Genomic DNA, 27599 nt, shown 5'->3' on the forward strand with positions numbered 1-27599 from the left:
TGTGAATGTCATTTATACATTCACTCATCAAATAGCATAATCCTCAAATAATAAAATACCACCAGTTGCGATTTTCTGTGATCTTTCCAAGGAATGTGTGTAGATTATGTTAATGTCTGAGAAAAACTCAAGTTTTATGGAACTGTTAGATTTATGCACAGCTAGTATGAATCATCATCAAACAGTGCTCCATCGCCCACCCAACCTCCACAACATCCTAGTCCATCCCTAAAACACTCCCAATGCCAACTGCTCGCCACAGGGTTCATATCCCTGTGGAAGACCCAGGTGCAAGACTTGCCCAATCCACTCACCCAGCATGTCCCCTTCCAGTGCTATCATAGGCTTATTCTACCCCATCAGATGCCGCACCACCTGTGAAAGCAGTCACATCATATATCAGGTCTGCTGCAATCATTGCACAGATTTTTATATTGCTATGACTACCAACCACCTGTTCACCAGGATGAACAGCCACCACCAAACTGTGACCACAAGCAAAATAGACCACACTGTGGCACAACATGCAGCTGGACATAACATGCTTTATTTCAGTGGCTGCTTCACAATTTGGACCACCTGGACACTCCCCTCCTCCACTAGCATTCTTGAACTGCACAGATACGAGTTATCCTTACAATACACTATGTGTTCATGAAATAATCCCAGACTCAAACCAAGGTAACCTACTTTTCCTGCACCGTCCAACCAACAGTTTCCACCCCCTCTGTTCTATCAGCTCCTCCCTATTCACATCCCAGCACCCTCTTTATGTGATGCCCTCTGCCAATGGATCCATCTGTCTTTCCACTTCCCTTTTCCTCTGCTTTTCCACACCTAGTCTTGCCCCCCCCCCCCCCCCCCCCCCCCCTCCCCACTCCCTTTGCCACATCCCTGCATCTCCCAGTACTGTGCCTAGTGGCAGTCTTGTCAAGCCTTCCTCACTCACTCCAGATTGTTGCTTATGTTCAACATTACAGTTGCATTACAGTCTGAGCTGCCAGAGATGGCAGTCATGTATGCATGAGTTGTGCTTGCATGTGTGAAGTAATATGTATATGTTTCAATTTCTGAAGAAGGCTTTGGCTAAAAGCTAAATTTGTAACAGTCTTTTTGTTGTGCCTGCTTGCAACTCAATGTGTCAATTTTATAGTTTGTTGACGTTCATATATTTACAAAATTTTTTACATATAGGTTTATTTTAGGCAGAGACAGCAGTGTAATAAGCACATGAAAGAACAAGTATTCACTTTACATTGTTCTCAATACATTGTATTATGCTTTGAAGATTCTTGAAAATGGCATAATGCTAAAACTGCAATTAAAAAATGAAACACTTACAGCTGAGAGCAAGATGATGTCATTTAAAAAATTTATAAAAGGTGTGGACCCATATTACAAGAAAGTTTTAACTCCACTACTGATAGCTCGAAATGTCTTCACTCAGAAAAATCAGTTCACTTGTCCTATCTTAACAGAAATGCATGAGTCTCCACCTCTCTCTATTGATCTGCTATACAAAATGATAACTGATAAGAATGTAAAACTATTTATTCAGTTTCAGTTACTTTGCACCAGTGTTCAGCAATGAAGACAACCAAGTTACCTATAGATTCCAGTTCAGTTTCTAACTGGTGCACTTTGTTTCTTATTGAGAGCACTGTTGTTAAATACTGTTATATACTTAAAGCTGCTTATCTTGGGCACTTCTTCTTCCTTGCTACTATTAAAAAATCCTTCGGATGGGAAGCAGACATTGTCCTTTTATTCACACTGGTGCATGCTGGTTCTTCTTCTTCTTCTGCTTCTAATGTTACTGCTGCTGTAGCTCTTGATTCCTCCTCTGTTACCACTTCTTTTCTCTTTTAGTCTACTTCACTACATGCTGGATCTTCTGTTGCAACTGATTTTACATTCCTTGTCATTAATGCTGTCTTATTAGCTGCTGAAAGCAGAAAGATGGAAGGAGTATATAGAGGGTCTATACAAGGGTGATGTACTTGAGGACAATATTATGGAAATGGAAGAGGATGTAGACGAAGATGAAATGGGAGATACGATACTGCGTGAAGAGTTTGACAGAGCACTGAAAGACCTGAGTCGAAACAAGGCCCCCGGAGTAGACAATATTCCATTAGAACTACTGACGGCCTTGGGAGAGCCAGTCCTGACAAAACTCTACCATCTGGTGAGCGAGATGTATGAAACAGGCAAAATACCCTCAGACTTCAAGAAGAATATAATAATTCCAATCCCAAAGAAAGCAGGTGTTGACAGATGTGAAAATTACCGAACTATCAGTTTAATAAGTCACAGCTGCAAAATACTAACGCGAATTCTTTATAGATGAATGGAAAAACTAGTAGAAGCCGACCTCGGAGAAGATCAGTTTGGATTCCGTAGAAATGTTGGAAAACGTGAGGCAATACTGACCCTAGGACTTATCTTAGAAGCTAGATTAAGGAAGGGCGAACCTACATTTCTAGCATTTGTAGACTTAGAGAAAGCTTTTGACAATGTTGACTGGAATACTCTCTTTCAAATTCTGAAGGTGGCAGGGGTAAAATACAGGGAGCGAAAGGCTATTTACAATTTGTACAGAAACCAGATGGCAGTTATAAGAGTCGAGGGACATGAAAGGGAAGCAGTGGTTGGGAAGGGAGTGAGACAGGGTTGTAGTCTCTCCCCGATGTTATTCAATCAGTATATTGAGCAAGGAGTGAAGAAAACAAAAGAAAAATTCGGAGTAGGTATTAAAATCCATGGAGATGAAATAAAAACTTTGAGGTTTGCCGATGACATTGTAATTCTGTCAGAGACACCAAAGGACTTGGAAGAGCAGTTGAAAGGAATGGATAGCGTCTTGAAAGGAGGATAGAAGATGAACATCAACAAAAGCAAAATGAGGATAATGGAATGTAGTCGAATTAAGTCCGGTGATGCTGAGGGAATTAGATTAGGAAATGAGGCACTTAAAGCAGTAAAGGAGTTTTGCTATTTGGGGAGCAAAATAAGTGATGATGGTTTAAGTAGAGAGGATATAAAATGTACACTGGCAATGGCAAGGAAAGCGTTTCTGAAGAAGAGTCAACATAAAATATTAGAGCAACAGGTACAATTGTCTGTTGTGCAATGCATTATAATCAAGTTTCTCAGAACAGAGGGTGTAAACTGCCTGAAATTTTGAAAAGACTTGCAGCACAGTTTGGGGACAACATCCCAAGAAAGACTCATCAAATGTGTGCATGGTACAACCAGTTTTTATGAGGATGAGAAATAGCTGAGAATGCAGCTCACCAACGTTGCCCCAAGATCAGAATGACTGAGGAGAATATTCACATTGTTAGCCACCTTACTGAAGATGATCAGCGAATAACAGTTCCCTAAATTGCTGCCAAGGTTGGTACGGGCTGTGGTAGTGCTCAGGTGACCATTACTAATAACCCTGAATTTCGGAAAGTGTCTACTAGGTAAGTCCTTTTCTTCTCATGGCAGAGAACCAATTTCATCATCTCGAGGTGTGCAAATGGCTACTGACACATTATCAAACTGAAAGCAAAAATTTTTGCAATCGACTGTGACCTGTGATAAAATATGGATGCATTATTACACCCCAGAATTGAAAGAAAAAAAAGCAGTGTATAATGGCATAAAAAGGGCAAATCTGTACCCACTAGTGCCAAGAAGTCTCTCCATGGGGAAGTTCCTTACAACACTCTTGTTTGATTCTGAAGTAGTCCTCATCAATTTCCTCCCTGAACATCATACTGGGAACCACGCAGTCCAGACTTATTACCCTGTGATTTTCATTTCTTTGGACTACTAAAGGAGAGCACACAGATTTGATGATGATCACATTGTTGAACGGTTTACACACAAGTGGCTGCTGTCAAAGTTATATTCGTTTTACAAAAATGGGATCATGAAACTACCTATCCACAGAGAAAAATGTGTTTCCTGTTCAGAAGACTATAAATATAGGCCTGCAAATGTTAGGTATGGAGATACGGCTACTAAAAGATCTTGCCTAAAATTTAGCAACTTCGCTAATATGAAGCCATCCCAAATCTGTATGAGGTTAAAGTAAAGCACGATTTCCATTCATTTTCTTGTTATTGATCTGGTGAATCTAATAAAATATGTCCCAGATGTGTATCTGTAGTAGTTTTCGATAATGTCCAGGGAAGCAAAGAAGTAATTTCATAAAATTTTTAATTTATTAACTACTTGGCCTAATTTGTTTTTTAAATTCCAGACAAAGTTTTCAATAGAAGTTGTAGAGAATTTAATTTTGAAAAAATAATGGTAATAACATTGACTGAAACTGTATGAATGTTTCAGATAATCTGCGGTTTCACTTAAATACACTGTTGTTACTATATACTTTCACTGAACAATACAGAAAACTAATGGATTTCAAGGTTAGGAAACGACTGAAACAACTCACTAATGGTTGCCAACAATGACATTAACATTTCTACATTCTTAATGGAAAGTAAACAAACTTACTTGTATAATAATCTTTGCTTCTCTGGATGTTCTGGAAAACTACTGCAGATACACATCTGGGACATGGTTTATTAGATTCACCACAACAATAACAACAGAATAAATGGAAATCATGCTTTACTAAAAACTTATACAGTTTTGTGATGGCTTCATATTAGAGAAGTTGCTAAATTTCAGGTAAAATCTTTTATTAGCCTTAACTCCATACCTAAACATTTGTGGACGTATGTTTAAATGAACTTTTTTCCATAGTTTTACTTGTAGAATAACATATTAATACATTTGCATATCTTCGTGAATCATCTTATATAGAAGACCAAGTTCATGTGTATGAATGGAAGCTTAAGTAAACTTATAAAAATACAGTTCCAGTTTATATTTGATTCATTCTTGTATTACCAATGACATAGTCCTTACTTCATCACTCTGTTTCCAGTATACAAACATAGCAGAATTTTATAATTATATCAGCAACATCAACATCCGTTACCATTAGGTGTGCTTCCGCATGTTGGCTGGAGGTGGTAGGAGAGCAAGTACAGTCAAATGCAGAATCAGTTGAATTTTGTCATGTCAGTAGTGTAACTGCCATGGCAGTTCATATATGAAACCTTTTTGCTGTAAAGTAAGTATACCTACGATCATTCCAAAGATTGGTTTGAACTCTGAAGTACTTCACTAAAACTGGTCCTACTGGAGGCAGTATGTCACTGCCTATCTCTGGCATTTGAACTGAGTTACCCACCCTGTTACAGAGCAACAATTTAACATGAACTATGATGCAACTAAGCATTTTTCATATTAATCAATCTTTGCCAGAAGTGAAAGAATTATTTATCAAACAAAAACTGCACTGAGCCACAGAAACAACACTGAGTATACACAAGAGAGTGCAGACCAAGAAGTAAACAAAGGGAATGTGGTGTTAATTTACATTATTCTTTAGTTTAGTTAAGGATAAAAAATATTCAATAACTTTTTTTTTTGTATTTACAATGAAGAATAATTCCTTTACTTGTGGATAATTTATTCACGAATAATTTTTTTTAATTATCTCTTTATTTAAATAATCTCAATGTCAGCTTCATTGTTGTTTGTGTTGTGTGTCACCATTTTCCTCAAGCAATACAACAACAGTTTACCCCAAATCTGTAATAACTGATAACAGATATCTTCACACTGCACTACAGTTTCTATGCTGACCTTGACAACAATGACCCTCTGAGGCTCCTCTGCGTGCAGCGATCCCGTCTTCGTACTGCCCCCACTGCCACAGGGTGTGTTCGACCTCTCAGGTGTCCCAGCAGCTGTGGCTGGACCATCTGGGCACTCGTCCGGCTCTGACGACACACTGACTGAAGCTGTTGAAGGGAGCCGCTTTTTCTGGAATTTAGAAGTTATTCATTCTGAAATTCTTCACCAATATAATATACATTTCCAAAATCACTAACTTAACAAAAAAGTGAAGTACCCAAAAGGGGAGGAGGAAACACAAGGAAACTTCACAGGTTGAGAGGATAGGTGATGTTATTTCAGTGACTACAAAATCAATTCTAATTTACAAATAACTTGGTGTATGAGCCCACTTATCAGAATGGCATTGCTCCCCCTCTGGTCTGGGTGCACGCACTGATTCAGCTGGGACAAGTGACACAGAGTCCATTGTCTCCTCTCTGAAGCAAATTAGCCCCCAACAGTTGTAAATGGTCCTCAGTATCCTGGCTGCCACTACGGGATGGAGCTGATGTCCGAGCTGGTCTTGCACAATTGTCTATCAAGGATAGGTCTGGGGATCTTGTTGGCTAGGAGACACACGTGCCATGTGCTGACAAGCATTGTCCTCCTCAAAAATGGTACAATGATACTGTAACAAGATGTCTCTCCTGACCCAGGGTTCCGGGCAACTATTAAGAACTCTCCCCTTTCCCTAAAACCCACCAGTGTTTTTCCTTCACCCATCTTCCTTCCCCTTCAACCATTCTGGCAGGAGGAGGAGCCACTGGTTCCAAAAGATTGCCAATTTCAATTATGTGCATTTTCTGCTGTTTTCTACATGGTAAGTAGATTTTTTATCAATCCAATAACATCATGTCCTCAAAATATGATTATTTTTGTTGGTACACTATCAGCTAGGCATTTCAATTCAATTGTTTGCATGTGCACATGATTGAATCTCCCTGCTGCTGTTGGCACATTACAAGGGTGTGATGAAACTGATGTAATGACTGAATGACAGGAGTGGGGAGGATGAGAGACATCAAATGGGGAAAGTGGGAGACTGAAGAACTTTATTTATGGAAATTTTAGTTAATTTTCATCAAAAGGTCATTATTAGCATATCAAGGAATATCAGATGACCATTTCTAGAAACTTCTTAACTTTTAAGCCAAGGGAATGAAACAGACTGACAGGTCACAGTGACACAGACCCTGCAGTAGTAGTACCATTTCACGGTTGCAGGCAAAGACACCAGGAATTGTGGCATGTTTTGGTGACGTCTTCCTCAAAATTAATAATATGGGCTCATAACATTGCAACTATTGTCAATAAATGAATATAATGGAAACATAGCAGACAGTTGGCACTTGTTGAAGTGATGAAAAGATATTAGACATAAAGAACAGATCCCAAATGCCTGTAAAATAGTGCTAAGCTGCTTACTATACAAGGAAATGACAAAATAGATGTCAGCAATAATAAAAGTATACTCTGTATGAGAATGTAGACTTCCCCGGAATATACTGCTGATGGACTCTATGTGCGCTTCCATCTGGATGGAATTCCATGATGTATCGATGAATGACACTCTCATCATCTTCTGGCAAAGTCTCAAGATTACACACACACACACACACACACACACACACACACACACACACACACACACACACACACACAACTAGATGTAAGTGGAAGCTGCCTCTCGTCAACCTCCTTCCCATTTTTTGTGCAGGGGTAGGCATGCTGTGGTGGGAAATGGAGCACCGGATTCAACTCTTGGCTCAGAATCGTGAAGTGTCAACTGCTGTGTGTTGATTGGGCGTTTAGCTGTTTGTGCAGGCCGTCATGCCAAACTTAGCTGATAGCCCTCATCCCTGTAGATCAGTGGTAGTCAACCTGGTCCCCATTGCCCATAGAGGGCATTTCAGCTATCATGGTGGGCAGTACGTGGTGGGGGTTTTAAAAATATATTCATTAGGTTTTCATAAAATTTTGACATAATGTATATGGTAAGTAATTACTATTGTATGTTTTAACTTCCTGTAACTCTGATTTATAAATTTTAAAAAGGTAAAGTTGCTACCCTACTTTGTGAATTACCGTTACTGTGGAATTGGTGGGTGGTTAGAAAATTTTTCTACTAACAGAGGCGCAGAAGTGGGCGGCAGGTAAAAAAGGTTGACTGCCCCTGCTTGGGAACCTATTCCATTGAGATGTTAATAATGCTCTTCGAAAAGCAACTAGCTTGTCACATTTTTGTTTTCTGAAATTTGAATGTACATTCCTCATTGAGGCTGTATACAGCTACTCCTGATTTATCTTTGTGCCTCAGACATATGCATCTAGTTTGTCCCTTGCAGCATTGCAAGAAAGAGTGCTTTGTTTACCTTATTTAGGGGAGATCACACTCTTAAGGGATACCATATACACTGGGCTACTTGCAGTTTGTCCTTTGCTGAGACAAGCACACCTTTTGTATTTTATGACAATTGAGAGATGGTTTGGATGTTGTTTTTTATGAAAGTTCTTGCAATATTGACTAAGGAGGCCCAATACAGAGGATAAAGATGAGCTTCTCTTTCTTTATCTTTTCTTTGCGGATGGCTGTGTCACTCGTTTTCTTCAGTGTGTGTTTAATCTGCACTTTACAGTACATATTTTGATGATATATATCTTTGAAGTGTTGCAGCCCAATTAGGAGGCTGTCTTTGTCACAAATGGCACATGCCCTATGTACTAGAGCTGTTAGAACAGTGTACTACTGAGCTGGATGATAATAAGCTCATTACATGAAGTACAGATTTGTGTGGGTTTCTTTCTGTAGACCGCATGTCCTAGGGTATTTATTTATTTATATAATATAGGGAAACATTTCACGTGGGAAAAGTATATCTAAAAACAAAGATGATGTAACTTACCAAACGAAAGCGCTGGCATGCTGATAGACACACAAACAAACACAAACATACACACAAAATTCAAGCTTTCGCAACCAATGGTTGCTTCATCAGGAAAGAGGGAAGGAGAGGGAAAGACGAAAGGATGTGGGTTTTAAGTGAGAGGGTAAGGAGTCATTCCAATCCAGGGAGCGGAAAGACTTACCTTAGGGGGAAAAAAGGACAGGTACACACACACACACACTCACACACACACACACACACACACACACACACACACACACACAAGCAGACATTTGTAAAGGCCTTCCGCACATATACAGACACAAGCAGACATTTGTAAAGGCCTTTACAACCCACATCGTTTTGTCTTTCCCTCTCCTTCCCTCTTTCCTGATGAAGCAACCGTTGGTTGCGAAAGCTTGAATTTTGTGTGTATGTTTGTGTTTGTTTGTGTGTCTATCAGCATGCCAGCGCTTTCGTTTGGTAAGTTACATCATCTTTGTTTTTAGATATATTTATTTATTGTTCCATGGGACCAAATTAAGAAGTCTCCATGGTCATGGAACGAGTCAATACATGAAATTATAACATTATAGTAGAACCAGATAAAATGAAATATAAGTAACATATTCAGGCGACAATTCGTAAGTTTAAATAAAGAACATCAACAATGTAACACTGGAATTTGCTTGATTTATTTATTTATTTATTTATTTATTTATTTATTTATTGTTCCATGGGACCAAATTAAGGAGAAGTTTTCATGGTCATGGAACAAGTCAATACATGAAATTATAGCATGATAGTAGAAACAAGGCATGTGCTATTTGTGACAAAGTCAGTCTCCCAATTGAGCTACAACACTTAAAAGATGCATTTCACTAAAATGGGTGCAAAAAGAGCAAATTAACCATGCACTGAAGAAAGCAAATGATACAGCCAACTGTGAAGAAGAGGTAGAGAAAGAGAAACTCACCTTTCTCCCCCATACTGGACCTCTTCCAGCCAAAATTGTGAGAATCCTTGGAAAACAACATCAAAGCCATCTTCTGTCCACCAAAAAATAGAAAAGGTGTGCTTGGCTTGGTAAAGAACAAGCTAGGCTCAGTAAAGGAAAAATTGCAACTGCAAATACCTTTTGTGTGCGTCTATATCATTCTTGTGAGTGTGGCCTCCAGTACGTGAGGCAAACACAGCACCGTTATCTTTCAACGCAGTGTGGTCCATATAAGTTTGGGTCTTGATAAATCAGCAGTGGCAGAATGCAGCCTCATCAAATGAAATACGTTTGAAGAAAAACAAAAAACAAAAATTTTGTGTTGAGCTAGTGACTTTTTGGAGAGCATTTTTAAAAAAACTGCATGAGGTAAGGCTCCACAAAAATCTTGTCAACAGGGATGCAAGCTACAAATTAGTTTAGTGTGGAACCCTGCACTAGCAGCTACGCAATGAGCCCACATCCAGCAACTGACACTTTTTGATTCTGAGCAAGTTTGTCTCCCACCATGGGATTCCAAACCCCATGCCAGGTGGGAGGTGGAGGGCAGGAGGGATGGGGGTGAGGTGGCTGCCATTTAGGTATACATACATGGGTCACTTGCCTAATCTTGATGCTTCACCAGAACTTGATGAGAGAGACCCTCATCAAAACACTGGAATTTCAATGCAGCCAACCAGATGAAAGTTCAAGATTTTGTCAAGACGATATCCTTACTACCTGCAGTTTTCCAAATTATTCTCTGGCAGAGAATTATGATAATATCAAGCAGAGCTGAATAGAGATAGACCCTTTGCAAAACAAATCAACAATCTGAAGTTCATATTGGAGTAAAGAACTAAAAAAGCATTTACCTGAAACAGCAAGAAACACAAAATCTGAAATGACGTTACAATATTGGAAATTTTGGGTTGAAAATGATAAATACGAATTAAAGTAAGACAGGAGTTAGATAAAGTGACGGATTATTTTCAGTCTTATTTAACGGTGAAACTGAGAATATTACTGCAGAATTCGGGAAGATATTAACAGAATCTGTGATCAAGAGTGGAACACAAATTGGCTGGGAGTGAGTCTCCAAACCGATTTTTTAGCATTTGCACACACAATTACAACACTGAAACATCTAGAAAATAGACTTGACCAGCATAGTTGAGAATTGAATTATACATTGGCAAGTTCAATTTTGCTACCATATTTTATGGACTGCAAGGTGCTAAAGACTATAAGATGCACCTTAATTTTTAAGTGTTTTTTTATAACATTTTTACAATTTTTATTATTAGACTGCAAAGCAGACTAAAAAAATCTTAGTTTGTAAAACTGATCTGATCTTTAAAATCTCTGAAAATCATCTAAACTTTCTTCTTCTTCTTCTTCTTCTTCTTCCTCTCCATCATCATCGTTATCCTCTTCATACATAAGATGCTCTTTACCGCCAGTGAGAGCACTGCTTATGCTGCATTTCTTGAAAGATTTAACAGTAATGTCTTCTCTCATTCTTCACCATAACTGTTTTACCAACTGACACACTAGTTTGACTGTAGGTCACTTTAAAGCTCCCTTCATCATGAATTCATGCTGCGTTCCATCCATCACCCATTTGTTTGTTTCCTTTCTCATATACACCTTAAATGGTTTATTTATTGAGACATTAACAGGTTGCAATTGTGAAGTAAGTTCCTCTGGAATAACAGAAAGCTCTATTTCGCTGTCTCAGTTTCTTTTTCAGGGATCTTTTCAGATGACTACTAAACTGGCATAGCATGAGAAAAGAACTCTTCTTCAATTAAGCACTTTTCCTTCCCTCCCACACTTTGTTAATCCATAATTTCATACCAGCTCTTGTCATGTATGTGAACAACAACAACTGGCAGTATTTCAGAAGGTTTTGGCACTGTTTTGTGTTTGAAAATGATGATTGGATTGAGTTTAATACCATCAGCACAACGTGAAATGACAACAGTGTAGTACATTTTTTCATGACCACTTGTTTTAGGTAGTTGCAGTTTTAGCACCTTTCATGGCAACAGTTCTCTTACTCGACACATCAAATATCAGAGGAGTTTCATCCACATTAGGTACTTTGCTTAGTTCCACACAGGTTTTCTTTCAATCTTGAATAATAAAGCAATGGAAACATAATATTAAGTCTTCATACTCTTGTGGCATTTTCCGAGATATTTTGCTTTTAGCTCGCATGCTAAGTGCACAATGTTTCATAAACCTGCAGCACCAACCAGCTCCACCCTTGAAGTCTGTTAAGTTCCACTGTAGTGCTAGCTTACAAGCATGTATTTGAATCATTTTTGTATTAATTACAGTGCCATTTTGACAGTACCCTTGAATCCTTCTCAATCAGTAATCTTCTATTTTTGGCCATTTTGCATTCAATCCTCTATTTGTATATTTAATCTTCCTCATTTTTTTAGTTCTCCTTTACTAGCCCATCAATTGCGAATGGCTTTTTTCTGATGGTGGAGGGCCAAAATGCTGCTCAGATGCTGTTTCCATGGTGTTTTCCATATGCTATTGCTTTCAGTGTATAGCGCACATCATATGAATACAGCAGAGTCTCTATAATCTGTCCAGTAGTCTGACACAATGAGCCAAGATCACACGATGTGGACATGTGGCGCCACTTCAAGTGAACTGTTTAGTAAACAATACGTAGTCCCCCACCAATTGTTGATTAATGCGCACGTTGTTCAGTTGAGTTATTACTCTCTTTAACTTGATTGGGATAGTATTATTGAGGGTTCTGTAACTTTCCTACAATATGTCTCAAGCAGGTAGTGAAAAACGTAAACACAAGACATTGACTTTGGTTGAAAAATCTGAAATTATTAAAAATTAAACAAAGGAAAAAATTAATGATTTAGCTTCATTTTATGATGTTGGGTGTGCTACTATTTATGACATTAAAAAAATTGTGATAAAACTGAGGGTGCTGTGCGCAATTTGAACAGCAAAAGCAGTGACAGGAAACAGCAAAAGCAGTGACAGGAAAATGATAAAAACTGGTGAGTAACCATTAATTGAAGACGCTTTGTACACGTGTTTTCTTCAGGAACACAGTAAACACACTCAAATTTCAGATCTTATTAAAAGAAAAAGCGAAATTTTTCTATAAATAAATTAAGAAAAAAAGATGATTTCCGTGCAAGTACCAGATGGCTTGATAAGTTTAAAAAAAGATGTTCTATCCACTTTTAAGCACAACACAAGAAAAACCCTCTTGTGACTTCAAAGCTGTAGAGCCATACAAACAAAAATTAAAGAAAACTTTAGAAGAGTTAAATCTTTCTCCTGATCACATTTGCAACGTGGATGAAAGCAGATTGTTCTGGAGACTTTTGCCCAACAAAACATTCGTCCACAAAGCAGAGGCATGTGCTCCTGGCAGAAAAATGTCTAAAGACAGGCTCACATTTATGCCATGCACTAATGCTAGCGGAACTCAAAAACTTGAGCTACTTGTCACAAGAAAATCAAAAAGTCCTAGGTCATTCAAAAATGCAAAATGTGTACCAGCCGAATATAAACACCAAAATGAAAACTTGGATGACATGGAAATTGTTCAATGAATGGTTTCACGAGGAGTTCATACCAGCAGTCAAAAAGTTCCTCAAGAAGCAAAATTTGTCTCAGAAAGCTTTGTTGGTGTTGGATAACTGCTCCGGATACTCTACAAGCCATCATGCAGTGGAGGACACTACGAGTCACGTCCTTTCCTGTTCTACATGGTAACAGAGCGAAGGAAAAACAACTGTCTATATGGCTCCATATGAGCCCTAGTTTCTCATATATTATATTCATTGTTCTTACGCGCAACTTATGTTAGGGGAAGTCAGCTTTAATTGCCAGTTCTCTAAATTTTCTCGTTAGTATTCGAATGTTGCCTTCCCTCCAAGGACTCCCAGTTGAGCCTCCAAGCATCTCTGTAACACTTACGTCTTGTTAGAACATACCGGTAACCAATTCAGCAGCTTGCTTCTCAATTGTTTCAATGTCCTCATTCAATCCAACCTGGTGCGGATCCCAGACACTCAATTGGTACTAAAGCATAGGTCGCTCCAGTGTCCTATATGTTGCCTCCTTTACAGGTGAACCACATTTTCCTAAAATTCTACCAATAAACTGAAGTTGATGAAAATGAACTTAAATCTTAATATGGTTTGATAAAAGAGATGTTCTTCCCCTGCTTGTTCCCCCAAATGTAGCTCCTTTGTTCCAACCTATGGATCAGAATATTATCCAGACAGTTATGGTTCATTCCAAAGAAGCCTACTGTGTAGTGTAATTATCAAAGAGAAAAGTATTACTCAATCATTATGTTAAAGATGTTGTTTACAACCTTGCTTGGCCTTGGGAAAGTGTTTCGACTAAAGTGTTAGTATCTGCATTGGGCAAACTGTGGCCAGATCTTCCTTTTTTAAATGAGCACATAAAATGTTTTAAAGAAGGTAAAGGGATTGAGGAACATGTTGAACCTTCTAACAACAAGGGAATCATACATCTCCAAGAGACAATTGATAATAACTGTTCAAATGATTCTGAAACACTGTCTGTTAGCTACATAAATGACTGGTCATTTGAAAACGAAAATTGTCAGCTGAGTGAGTGATAATGAGATTATCCAAGACATGTTAACTACATATAACAATGAAGAACAAGACCCAAATTAGATTCCTAAAGCCTGCAGTGAAAAAGTTCCAACGCTCACTCATTCCCACCAGCTGACTGCAGCCTACTGACCAGGTTTGTCTCCTCCTCCTGCAACCAGCGGCTGTCCTCCTCTGACTGCTGCTGCTGCTGCCTGAGCCGTGCTTCCAGCATCCTGCGCTCCAGTTCCAGTGAGCCGTCACCGTCACTGATGGCCGAATCCTGGCCATCTGCCGATATCACAGCAGTGTCTCCGTAGAGCTGCTGCTGTTGCTGTTGTTTGTGTAAAAGAAGGTACAAGAAATGAGGATAGGCCCATCTGATTAAATCTGTTACAGTGATTACTTACAAAGTATCATATTTTGAAGATTTTTTTTATTTATTTATTTTAATGAGTGAATACTAGAAAACAATGCACATTTCAAACTCAGTTATATCAATATATACATGCAGGCAATAACTGCTAGTGGCCTGCACAACTCGGTCATTTGTTATGGACCACTGCATTCATATGCCAGACGTAACTTCAAAATTTTATAGCTTTAGTGTTGCATAAATTACTACATCCTGTTGCTTAGAATGAAGTACATTACTGCAAATGTATGCCATCACAACTGCAATTGAAAGAAAACAATATTAAGCTTTAATTTCCTGACCATAAAAAGGTCATTGCAAACCAAACACAGTTTCAGTTTGGGCAACAATAGGGAACCAAATCAGCTGTGTACTTTTCAAAGTAGCCACCACTACACTTTCCTTAAGTAATTAAAGGCAGTGGTGGAATAACTGGACCTAAACCTGGACGGAATGTAAGATCATTCTGTAGCTAATGATTGCGCCACTTTGCTTGGTGACTGATGGGAGCGAACTGAAATATCAAAATTAATGAAAGTGGCTCTTCATTGGAGTTCAGGTAAGGCACTGTTTTGCATGAAAGATCTGAAAGAAACTGAGAAGTTATGGGGAGACACTTGCGTACCTAAAACATTATAGGCTGAACTTCAGCCTTAGCCATTTGGTTTCACTCACAGCAGAACCAAACACCATTAAGTGATGTGGAAAAGTAATCTTAGTTTGTAATATAAACTTTCTAGATCATGAGTTTATAAAATGATATGAGTAGTTTTGATTGTGCTTCCAATCATTTTTATATCATAAAATACCTTTACAGAGAGTAATAACTGTTTACTCTGTAACAATATTTTATGGTTTGAAGATGATTGCTAGCACAATGAGAACTAGTAATATCATTTTATAAATTAGTGAACTATAAAAAAAGTTTATACTGCAAACATTATTGTTGAATACTATTCCTTCCAATCACTTCTTAATAACACTCTTGAAGTTTTTTCAAAGACTAGTTTGAACTGCAAGAGTGACAGCATTGCATACTGATTATCAGCAACAATTGTAGCTAATACTGATAGTCTGAGACTGATACATGGAGACCTTCAGTCAGTCAGCCACAAAATATTCAGGTCACTGTTTACATCAGCAAAGAACTGAATAGCCAACTATAGTATTCAGTATCCTGCATTCAACACCTCATTACATTTACTTTTAACTTTTGTTCTGTATAGTAGCAATATACAATTGTGTCTTGTAAATCGAAAAGAGTATGTTAAATGGCCCAATATCTCCTAGTTAGGTACTGAAATAAACAAAACTACATTTAAACTGCACAACTTTCACATTACAATCTAAACATATAAAAACAAGGATTTTGCCACATTGGACAAGAATATTGCCACATTAGGTTACGTGGGAGAGAAAAACAATTAGTTCAACATCTAACACGACACCAAACACAGCAACACACATTTTGTAATTAAATCAACATGACACAATTCAAATTTTTTGGCTTATCAGAACTGACAATCGTTTCAACACTGTCAGTTCATCTTTGTTTATTATGAGGAAATGTATGTTAGACACATTAAATTTTGAAAACTAAACTAAACTCACAACATTACATAGATCTATTTCAGAACCACTAAAATATTTTCCACTACTAAAAAAATACAAAGATGTCAAACAGGCAACATGCGAACAAAGAACACAACTAAAACACATGTAACAGTGAAAAAAGTTTAAACTCATATTGTAAAACATGCAAAAATTTGAACTTAAGAAATAACTATAAGAGGAAATGAAACAAAATTGATATAAACACAATAATAAATTTAAAATATACATGCTGCTCAGTCAATGCCATGCTACCAGTGAGACTCAGTATCATGCCAAGCTGATACTCTGCAATAGTGCATAATACTGCCTTCTGAGATTACATTTCAAGTGGGAAGGCTTCAGATACTTACTGTGAGCTTAAAATAATGCTATATCAAGCAATTTCAATAAATACTCATGATTCCTGCACTTCTCAGCCTCACAAAATATCAAGCAGCGCACAGGCATACGCTGCCGCAAAATCCTGAGGGGAGGAGGAGGGGACATGTACTTTGTCTACAACATATTCAGTTTCTTTTCATTCATCAGTTGATGTCACAAATCATCTTCTATAAATTCCATGACAAAGGAGTAACCTTCAGAGATGTGGAACGACTTGAATTACACATCGACAGGCTTCTTCTATATAGCACACTGACAACAAACTATGATTAGTGCCAATCACCCACACTGATGATAAAAAAAATACCACTACTCAGTTGCTGCTTTTATCTAATACTTCAAACTTACAAAGAACACTATCTGCTGTCTATACACTGGCAAAGTCAAGATCTCTTTCATGTTGTTGTTGTTGTTGTTGTTGTTGTTGTTGTCTTCAGTCCTAAGACTGGCTTGATGCAGCTCTCCATGCTACTCTATCCTGTGCAAGCTTCTTCATCTCCCAGTAACTACTGCAACCTACATCTTTCTGAATCTGCTTAGTGTATTCATCTCTTGGTCTCCCTCTACGATTTTTACCTTCCACACTGCCCTCCAATACTAAATTGGTGATCCCTTGATGCTTCAGAACATGTCCTACTAACTGATCCCTTCTTCTAGACAAGTTGTACCACAAATTTCTCTTCTCTCCAATTCTATTCAATACATCCTCATTAGTTACGTGATTTACCCATCTAATCTTCAGCATTCTTCTGTAGTACCACATTTCGAAAGCTTCTATTCTCTTCTTGTCTAAACTATTTATCATCCATGTTTCACTTCCATACATGGCTACACTCCATACAAATACTTTCAGAAACGACTTCCTGACACTTAAATGAGATACGCAGAACTGACTCCCTGAGTCCAAATATTCTTTGCCTCCTGGGCAATGTCCTAATTGCTGGCAGTAAAGCATCTATGAAGCATTTGATGATGACCTAATTAATATTCTTTATGCATGTTGAAACTGTTTACCCACAAAATACATCAAAATATTAATAATGTACTGGAATGCAATGCCATTTCAAATTGGTAACTGACATGCTTAAACAGAGAGAGGTCTTTTTTTCCAGCTAGTGACATGTCTTCTACAAAATGAGGACTATGTATCACATCGTAGAGACTGTTCGGTTATCTCATAATCTAATCTATATGATAGGAGTGGCACTTTTTGAATGTAGCAATTTCTATTACATTTTTAATACATTTAGTATTCCAAGATTTTAAACATGGCTGGAACAGCAACTGTTGAAATTTTTCACGATATAGGATGACAGCCAAAACAGTTGCAGGATAAAAATTTATTAAAATTCTTGACCGAGGTTTCGGTATATATAAATATACCTTCATCAGAAGTAAAAATCTAAAATTACATCATGCAATGAAGATTAATAAAACAATTGTGTACATTGCATTATGTAATTTTAGATTTTTACTTCTGATGAAGGTATATTTATATATACCGAAACCTTGGTCAAGAATTTTAATAAATTTTTAGCCTGCAACTGTTTTGGCTGTCATCCTTTATCACGAAAAACATTTAGTATTCGTATGTTTGCTTCTAAAAGTCCTGTGTTGTATACTGACATTCATGGCATGCACTACACATTTTAAGTAATGACTAATGTAATATGGCGGCTTCAACCATTATAACTCTTATCCATGAAGATTGTCCAAGACTGAAACCTGTTGATATTTGGGTTTAAAATAGAAGCAGTTGATGGTTTAAATATGCACTTTATACAATTTCTATGTCATTCTGCTCATAATACCATTACAAGACAAGTGTTTCAAAATTTAAACCGCCTTGATCTAGTAACAAACTGCCAACATGGATTGACACATCCACGATACAAATACCAGCGAGACCCTGCAGCTTGTTCACTGAACATTTTTCAGAGCTTGGTTACTATTACATCTTCAGTACAGAGCTTTAACATCCACAAAGGAACTCATTGTCATTTAAACAAGGAAGGCAGACAAAAACATGTTCTCCTGAATAACTGTCGAAACACAATACAGCAACATACCCATCCTTAGCTGTTCTAATTCAGTATCAAAGTGCACAACAGAACCAAACTTACTCCACATACTCATCTGTCATACAAAACTGGCTGAACTTCTCCTAAATGAGTAAGTGCCACTTTGGTTGTTAACTGATTAAGCACAGAGAAAATACTTCCTTTTGTAAGTGGATACAATACATTTTCAACACTATTCAATCAACTGGGAGCACCAAAAGACTCCTGAAGAAGATCCTAGTAGAAGGGTCTAAACCACTGGGACAAAGTGATATGCATTTGAATGAAGCTTACTGGAAAGCACATATTTGTATACAAAATGGATATGAACAACAAAAAATGGGATTCCAGCTTCACAAAAATAATTGTTGGATGTAAAGTAAAATAGCCCAAATTAATGTCATAGAAGAAGAAAATAGATGCTGAAGTAAAATCTAGCTGAGAAATGCAGAATCACAACAAGGTAAAAACTGTGTGCCAGTACTTGCCTGCTAGATTCAAACAGTGGGCATAGCAGCACTCACATGCGCAGGCCTCAATGCAACACTCCATGCTGCATACTTAAAACCAGGCAGGCGTGGAGTGTAGTGGTGTTGCAGTCACTTCTAGCTCGAGGAGGTAAAAAGGGAAAGGAAAGGAAACAGTAGTTCTTTGGTCATCCTGCTGTTAGGTTTCTTTCCTGGCTCATTCTTATGTTAGCAAATAATACAAAAAGATATCATGACAGTGTTCTTGAGAAATACACATTTTAATTTAATATTTAATTACATTGTAAAATAATTATAACAAAGCGCTGATTAATATTCAAAACAGTTTGACTTATCTTTAAAGTAAGCACACACAGACGAAATACAGTACATGAGCACTTCTGCATATTTGAAAATTTATCTCTGAAACATATGTCAATAGATGTCTGTCTTGCAGGAAGCTAGCCATGGCATATCTACACACAACATAAAGAAATGTGGAAGGACAGAGCAGCTCAAACAGCTTCAAGCCTGGTCCTCCAGTGTAAAACATGAGAATTACAGTGAATTACGTATTTCATTTTCTTCAACAACTAATTGTGGCTTTCTGAATTAGCTATACAACAGTGTATTATTAACTACTTTTAATTTATGTGGTAAATCAAAATGATGCTTTCAAACTAAGAAATAATTACTGATCAGTAGGGTATTAGATTACACTGGAAGTGGTATTGATAAAAGGCAAACTACACAAGCTCTTTTTTACAAATTACAAATGTGCAATCTGAGTACAGTGTTCCACACAGTACCCACCAACCCAATAACCAATTTCATCCCAGACAATTAACAGAATTTCTATGTCAATCAATGCAACACCAGCAGAGATGCAAGCCTGAAAGCTGGCTAACTTTGTTGCAAGTTGTAGTACAAACTTTCTGCCCAAAACAATTCTTACACAGAATTATTTCATTTTCTTCAGTAACTATGTGCGGCTTTCTGAATTAGCTAGACAACAGTGTATTATTAACTACTTTTAGTTTAAGAAAAAGATATATTGCTACTCACCACATAAAGGAGATGCTGAGTCACAGACAGGCACACAAAAAGGCTGCTATACATGGAGTTTTCAGCTGAAAGACCTTCTCTACTGTAGACAACACACATGTGTTCTTGAAAGAACATCTCACACACACATGACCACTGTGTCTGGCCACAGAGGCCGGACTGGGAGCAACTGCACCTGACAGGAGAAGCAATTTGGGTGGTGGTGTTCAGGAGGAAGCTAAGGGGGGGGGGGGATAGCAGGATAGGGGTGGGGAGGTGGGGAGGGTGTAGTGCTGCTTGTGGGACTATACAGGAATGAGGTGGGGAGAGAGCAGCACAGCTAGGTTTAGTTTGGAGGTTTGAGGCAGGGAAAGGGGAGCAGAAAGGGGGGGGGGGGACAGGAGCAGAAAAGGGGAGAAGCAGAGGAGGGGGAAAAGAAAGTGACTAGTGGGTTCATTGGTGGACCAGAAGGCTGTGTAGTGCTGGAGTGGGAGCCGTGAAGGGAATAGGTGGGTGAAGGACAGGGACAAATAAAGGTTGAGGCCAGGGGATATGGGAACATAGGATGTATCGCAGTGTGAGTTCCCACCTACGCAATTCACAAACGCTGGTGTAGGTAGGAAGGATCCAGATGGCACAGACTCTGAAGCAGTCACTGAAGTGGAGTACATTGTGTTGGGCAGCATGTTCAGCAACTGGGTGGTCTAGTTGTCTCTTGGTCACACTTTGCCAGTGGTCATTCATGAAGACAGAAAGCTTGTTGGTTGCCATGCCCTTGTAGGACACAGCACAATGGTTGCTACTTAGGCTGTAGATCACTTGACTGCTTTCGCAGGTAGTCCCGCCTTTGGTGAGATAAGTGATGCTGGTGACTGGACTGGAGCAGGTGGTGGTGAGAGGACGTATGGGACAGATTCTGAATGTAGATCTCTTACAGGGATATGATCCATGAGGCAAGGGGATGGGAGCAGGGGTGGAATAGGGATGGATAAGGATATTGTGTAGGTTCAATGGATGACAGATTAACACTGACGAGGGCGAAGGTGTGAGAAGGATAGTGGGCAGGATATTCCTCATTTCAAGGCAGAGAGAGATAGGGAGGGGGAGAGAGAGAGAGAGAGAGAGAGAGAGAGAGAGAGAGAGAGAGAGAGAGAGAGCCAAAACCCTGGTGAAGAATGCAGTTCAGTTGCTCCAGTCCTGGTGGGTACCGAGTAATCAGGGAATGTTCCTCTGTGGCCACATGGCGGAAATGTGCAAGGTAGTACGTAACTGTAGAGAGACGGCATGAAAGATTACTTCTCACATCAGCAGCAGTTGCTTGCAGTTTGGCCTCTGTTGCGAAAGACAGTGACTCTGTGTGTGTGAGTGTGTGTGTGTGTGTGTGTGTGTGTGTGTGTGTGTGTGTGTGTGTGTTTGTGGTGCTTGCATGAAAGTGTGTGTGTTTTTTTCTACAACAGAGAAGGCTTTTGGGCTGAAATTCCATGTACAGCACTCTTTTTGCTGTGACTGTCTGCAACTCAGCATGACCTCTATATGGTGAACAGCAATCTATCCTTTTCATAATACTGCCAACATCCCATCCTTAATTTTCTATTGCTTGATTTTATCCTTAATTTAAATAATTGTAGCTAAATATCTGTCCTTTTACAATACTCATACAATTAAAAACATTATATCACAAATCTTACAATAATAGGCAGGTATCAAAGCACATTTAGCATGTTATGTCTACTGTCCTAAACAACGAAAACTGAAATCCGACAAAAGGTAACAGCTGACAAAAAACACCACATGTCTGGCATTCGTAGGAAAACCACATCGTTTAAGATCTTCTGAGGAGTGCTAAAGTCAGAAGGTAAGACATGGAGTAATCAGAAAATTTATGGAACACGAAACTATTCATGGTAATTTTTTTTTTTTTTGCTGCTGCTGCTCCAAAATGAGAAATGAAATCAATTTAATATTTGAGTGTAGTACCTTCAAACTTGACACTGCTTTATAAATTTATTGCTACACTGTAAATTTTTTGCTGCTGCTTGTAATGTTACTTGAATTACATAACCATTACGGCAGCTCACCTGGACCTCTCGATACCAATAATATTCTACTGTGTTTCTGCAAAGTAGAGACAACATTCAGATTTTATTTCATTTGTGATACATCGATATGTTTATATTGCAATGATATTATTCTCGTGTATTCTTTCTTTTGTCACTATGATCTTTGGTTCATGGTGTGGGTTCCTGTAGTCATGTCCTAGTTCATGAACCACAGGCAACGTATGAGTGGCCAAGTAAGTGGTCCCGACAGTCGGAATACCAGTTACTTTGGAATAAGGCTGGGCATCTCGGACATATTCTGAGTCGTGGTCACCTTTGTGCTCATACGGCAAAGACTACCAAATCCACCGGTTAGTCCCTCAGCCGTTGGGGGTAAAACCCAATGGGACTCGGGGCAAGTAAGGCTAGCAACCTGCTTCCCTGGTACTATAAATATGATGCTGGCAACAATCAGAGCAAAATGCCTCGGACCTTTGGAGGTGACGGAGTCCCGCCTCTAACTGACAAACCAGGGACTCCAAAGATACGACTTGGCAAACAAATGGTAATGAGATGGGGAGCTATTAATATCAATGGGGGCTACTCTGGGAAGAAGGTAGAGCTGGCAGAGGCTGCAAGTAAGATGGGGCTGGACGTTTTAGCTGTTAGTGACATTCGGGTAAGGGGTGAGAAAGAAGAGGAAGTGGGAGAATACAAGGTCTACCTGTCAGGAGTCAAAGCAGGAATAGCACAATGGGGTGTAGGGCTTTACATCAGGAAAGAAATGGAACCCAGCGTGGTTACAATAAGTTATGTAAACGAACGACTGATGTGGATAGATTTGACAGTGTCTAGCAAGAAAATTAGGATTGTGTCAGTATATTCGCATTGTGAAGGGACAGATCAAGATAAGATGGATAGTTTTTATGAGGCACTCAATGATGTAGTTGTTAGAGTAAAGGACAAGGACAGTATTCTGCTCATGGGAGATTTTAACGCCAGAATTGGAAATCGAACAGAAGGGTATGAAAAGGTTATGGGTAAATTTGGAGAGGATATGGAGGCCAACAGGAACGGGAAACAACTCTTGGATTTCTGTGCCAGTATGGGCTTAGTAATCACAAACTCCTTTTTTAAACATAAGAACATTCACCGGTATACTTGGGAAGGCAGGGGAACCAGATCTGTCATTGACTATATAATAACAGATCAGGAATTCAGGAAGGCTGTGAGGGACACACGTGTATTCAGGGGATTCTTTGATGACACTGATCATTATTTAATCTGCAGTGAAATTGGGATTGTGAGGCCGCAAGTGCAGGAGGTCAGGTCCATATGTAGGAGGATAAGAGTGGAGAAACTTCAGGATAAGGAAATAATGCACAAGTACATAACAGCGATCTCAGAAAGGTACCAGTTAGTTGAATGTAGTCAATTACAGTCATTGGAAAAGGAATGGACAACGTACAGGGACACAGTACTAGAAGTGGCTAAAGAATGTCTTGGAACAGTAGTGTGTAAAAGTAGGACGAAGCAAACAGCTTGGTGGAATGATACAGTCAAGGTAGCCTGTAAAAGGAAAAAGAAGGCATATCAAAAATGGCTACAAACCAGAACCCAGGTAGACAGAGAAAATTATGTTGAAGAAAGAAACAAAGCCAAACAGACAATTGCAGCATCCGAGAAGAAATCGTGGGAAGACTTTGGAAACAGGTTGGAGACTATGGGTCAAGCTGCTGGAAAACCATTCTGGAGTGTAATTAGCAGTCTTCGCAAGGGAGGTAAGAAGGAAATGACAAGTATTTTGGACAGGTCAGGAAAACTGCTGGTGAATCCTGTGGATGCCTTGGGCAGATGGAGGGAATATTTTGAAGAGTTGCTCAATGTAGGTGAAAATGCTATCAGTAATGTTTCAGATTTCGAGGTAGAATGGGATAGGAATGATGATGGAAATAAGATCACATTTGAGGAAGTGGAAAAAATGGTCAATAGATTGCAGTGCAATCAAGTGGCTGGGGTGGATGAAATTAAGTTGGAACTCATCAAATACAATGGAATGTCAGGTCTTAAATGGCTACACAGGATAATTGAAATGGCCTGGGAGTCGGGACAGGTTCCATCAGACTGGACAAAAGCAGTAATCACACCAATCTTTAAACATGGAAACAGAAAAGATTGTAACAACTATAGAGGTATCCCTTTAATCAGCATTGTGGGTAAAATCTTCTCAGGTATTGTTGAAAGGAAAGTGCGGGTATTAGTTGAGGACCAATTGGATGAAAATCAGTGTGGGTTTAGGCCTCTTAGAGGTTGTCAGGACCAGATCTTTAGCTTACGGCAAATAATGGAGAAGTGTTATGAGTGGAACAGGGAATTATATCTATGCTTTATAGATCTAGAAAAGGCATATGACCGGGTTCCTAGGAGGAAGTTATTGTCTGTTCTACAACATTATGGAATATGAGGCAAGCTTTTGCAAGCAATTAAAGGTCTTTACATGGATAGTCAGGCAGCAGTTAGAGTTGATGGTAAATTGAGTTCATGGTTCAGAGTAGTTTCAGGGGTAAGACAAGGCTGCAACCTGTCTCCACTGTTGTTCATATTATTTATGGATCATATGTTGAAAACAATAGACTGGCTGGGTGAGATTAAGATATGTGAACACAAAATAAGCAGTCTTGCATATGCGGATGACTTAGTTGTGATGGCAGATTCGATTGAAAGTTTGCAAAGTAATATTTCAGAGCTAGATCAGAAATGTAAGGACTATGGTATGAAGATTAGCATCTCCAAAACGAAAGTAATGTCAGTGGGAAAGAAATATAAACGGATTGAGTGCCAAATAGGAGGAACAAAGTTAGAACAGGTGGACGGTTTCAAGTACTTAGGATGCATATTCTCACAGGATGGCAACATAGTGAAAGAACTGGAAGCAAGGTGTAGCAAAGCTAATGCAGTGAGCGCTCAGCTACGATCTACTCTCTTCTACAAGAAGGAAGTCAGTACCAAGACTAAGTTATCTGTGCACCGTTCAATCTTTCGACCAACTTTGTTGTATGGGAGCGAAAGCTGGGTGGATTCAGGTTACCTTATCAACAAGGTTGAGGTTACGGATATGAAAGTAGCTAGGATGACTGCAGGTACTAGTAGATGGGAACAATGGCAGGAGGGTGTCCACAATGAGGAAATCAAAGAAAAACTGGGAATGAACTCTATAGATGTAGCAGTCAGGGCGAACAGGCTTAGATGGTGGAGTCATGTTACACGCATGGGAGAAGCAAGGTTACCCAAGAGACTCATAGATTCAGCAGTAGAGGGTAGGAGGAGTTGGGGCAGACCGAGGAGAAGGTACCTGGATTCGGTTAAGAATGATTTTGAAGTAATAGGTTTAACATCAGAAGAGGCACCAATGTTAGCACTGAATAGGGGATCATGGAGGAATTTTATAAGGGGGCTATGCTCCAGACTGAACGCTGAAAGGCATAATCAGTCTTAAATGATGATGATGATGATGATGATGATCTTTGACATACTTGTAACTCTGATTTTTGGGCGCGTCGTAAGTGATTATTAGTTAGTTAGTTGTTAGAGAGTTGTTAGAGAGTCGGACCTTGAAAAAGTCAAGTATTGGACGTCATGTTGGAAAGATGCATATTGTAATTGGCTTATAAAATGTGAGGAAGATGTTTTCAAGTATGTTTTGTATTGTGACGTGATGTTTGTGTGTTACGTGATATTGCAATAAAAGCAATTAAAAGGAAGGGTAACTTAAATTCGGAGTGCTGATTATTTTTTTACATCACCATTGTCCAGCAAAAGTGTAATCTTCAAGAATGGTTTGTGCAGCGCATCTACAAAACTTTTGAATATAGCAGAATAAAACCTAGGCCTCTTTGCATCCGAGCTTGGAATCATAACCACCTAGATTTTCAACGATTGAGCCATTACTTTAAGACGAGAACAGCGTGGGAAATACAAAAAGATGAGTGCCTAGTTTTTTGATTATTACATGAAATGACTTTATTAATTGTGCTCTAATGACACTTGCTACATAATATGACTGTTGTTGCCCGAAAATGCAGTATTTAGCAGTGTGAGCAACATCACAATCGTTATTAAATGCTGACCTTTGTTGTGGTAGGGTTGTTTGATGCTCCAAAATGAGAAATGAAATCAATTTAATATTTGAGTGTAGTACCTTCAAACTTGACACTGCTTTATAAATTTATTGCTACACTGTAAATATTAAGCTGCAAACTCTTCATTTCTTTCTTTGCTTTTTCAAGAGCTCATTTTGTAATTCCTGCTTTTAGTCACCTCATTTTCCAATTAACATCATGTCCTTGATATCAAAGGGGCACAAGGAATGAGACTAACAGTAAAAGAAGCAATTAGAGGGAAATGAAAGAGGAAGTGTTTAGCATCTCAACACTTGTACCTGACATAATTATTTCTTCAACAATCGCTACTATTTCATACACAATTACCTGTTTATTGCATCACCTTAGTTGGTTCTTATGCTTTGATTGAAGGAATTCTTTTTTTCACTCTGAATAGTGTATGAGATTAGTAGTCACTACACTCAATCTTTGTAATTTCTTTACCTGAAATATTATTTCCCATATTTTTCTGACATTCTATAAAACACTCAAAACAAATTTCATAATTTTACTGTTTGTTATAGGTGTTTCCGTCACTCAAAGCTGAAAATGCATTACTGTACTGTGTCATGCATTGTTTGTCGCATTCTGATAATGAGTGTTTACGGCCTGTCGTCGCTCGCGGCATGGCTTGCTTTTGTGCATGCTACCGCCGTTTACAATTAAAAAGAGAGAGAGGAATCGTCTCATTAGCGAGACGATGGCAAGAGAATGCTATTTGTTGTTACTTACACTGCTGTTTTCTTTGATAATGATCAACAAGAACCAAATAATAGACTGTGTATGATAGAAGATGTTCTGAACGAGAGTTTAGCGAAAAATTTTCTCCGTTTGAGAATCTTTGCAGACACCTCTTTAGTACAATACATTCTGCACAGAAATTAGAGTCATCTTAGATTTAAAAATCTAGTCAATTGCTATGCTTCACTTCTGACTGTATCACTATTAGGCATAAGAATAATACAAATATCAACATGACACAATATGTATATTCTGATATCAATATAATAGAAGGAAACATTCCACGTGGGAAAAATTATATATAAAAACAAAGATGAGGTGACTTACCGAACGAAAGTGCTGGCAGGTCAATAGACACACAAACAAACACAAACATACACACAAAATTCAAGCTTTCGCAACAAACTGTTGCCTCATCAGGAAAGAGGGAAGGAGAGGGAAAGACGA

General features: G+C 38.6%; 1 protein-coding gene across 5 annotated transcripts in view; it reads right to left on the reverse strand.

Moving 5' to 3' along the window:
• Window positions 1-27599, reverse strand: part of LOC124802503 (focal adhesion kinase 1) — a 762075-nt gene that overhangs the window by 35469 nt on the left and 699007 nt on the right. For all 5 annotated transcript variants that reach the window (XM_047263324.1, XM_047263323.1, XM_047263326.1 and 2 more), the window contains 2 exons: window positions 14386-14565; window positions 5713-5892 (listed from right to left, as the gene is read on the reverse strand). In XM_047263324.1, coding sequence (XP_047119280.1) covers window positions 5713-5892; window positions 14386-14565 — 360 coding nt within the window. The remainder of the gene's footprint in view (window positions 1-5712; window positions 5893-14385; window positions 14566-27599) is intronic.

The sequence above is a fragment of the Schistocerca piceifrons genome, chromosome 6 (genome assembly GCF_021461385.2).
Source record: "Schistocerca piceifrons isolate TAMUIC-IGC-003096 chromosome 6, iqSchPice1.1, whole genome shotgun sequence".
In the NCBI taxonomy this organism is placed as follows: Eukaryota; Metazoa; Arthropoda; class Insecta; order Orthoptera; family Acrididae; genus Schistocerca; species Schistocerca piceifrons.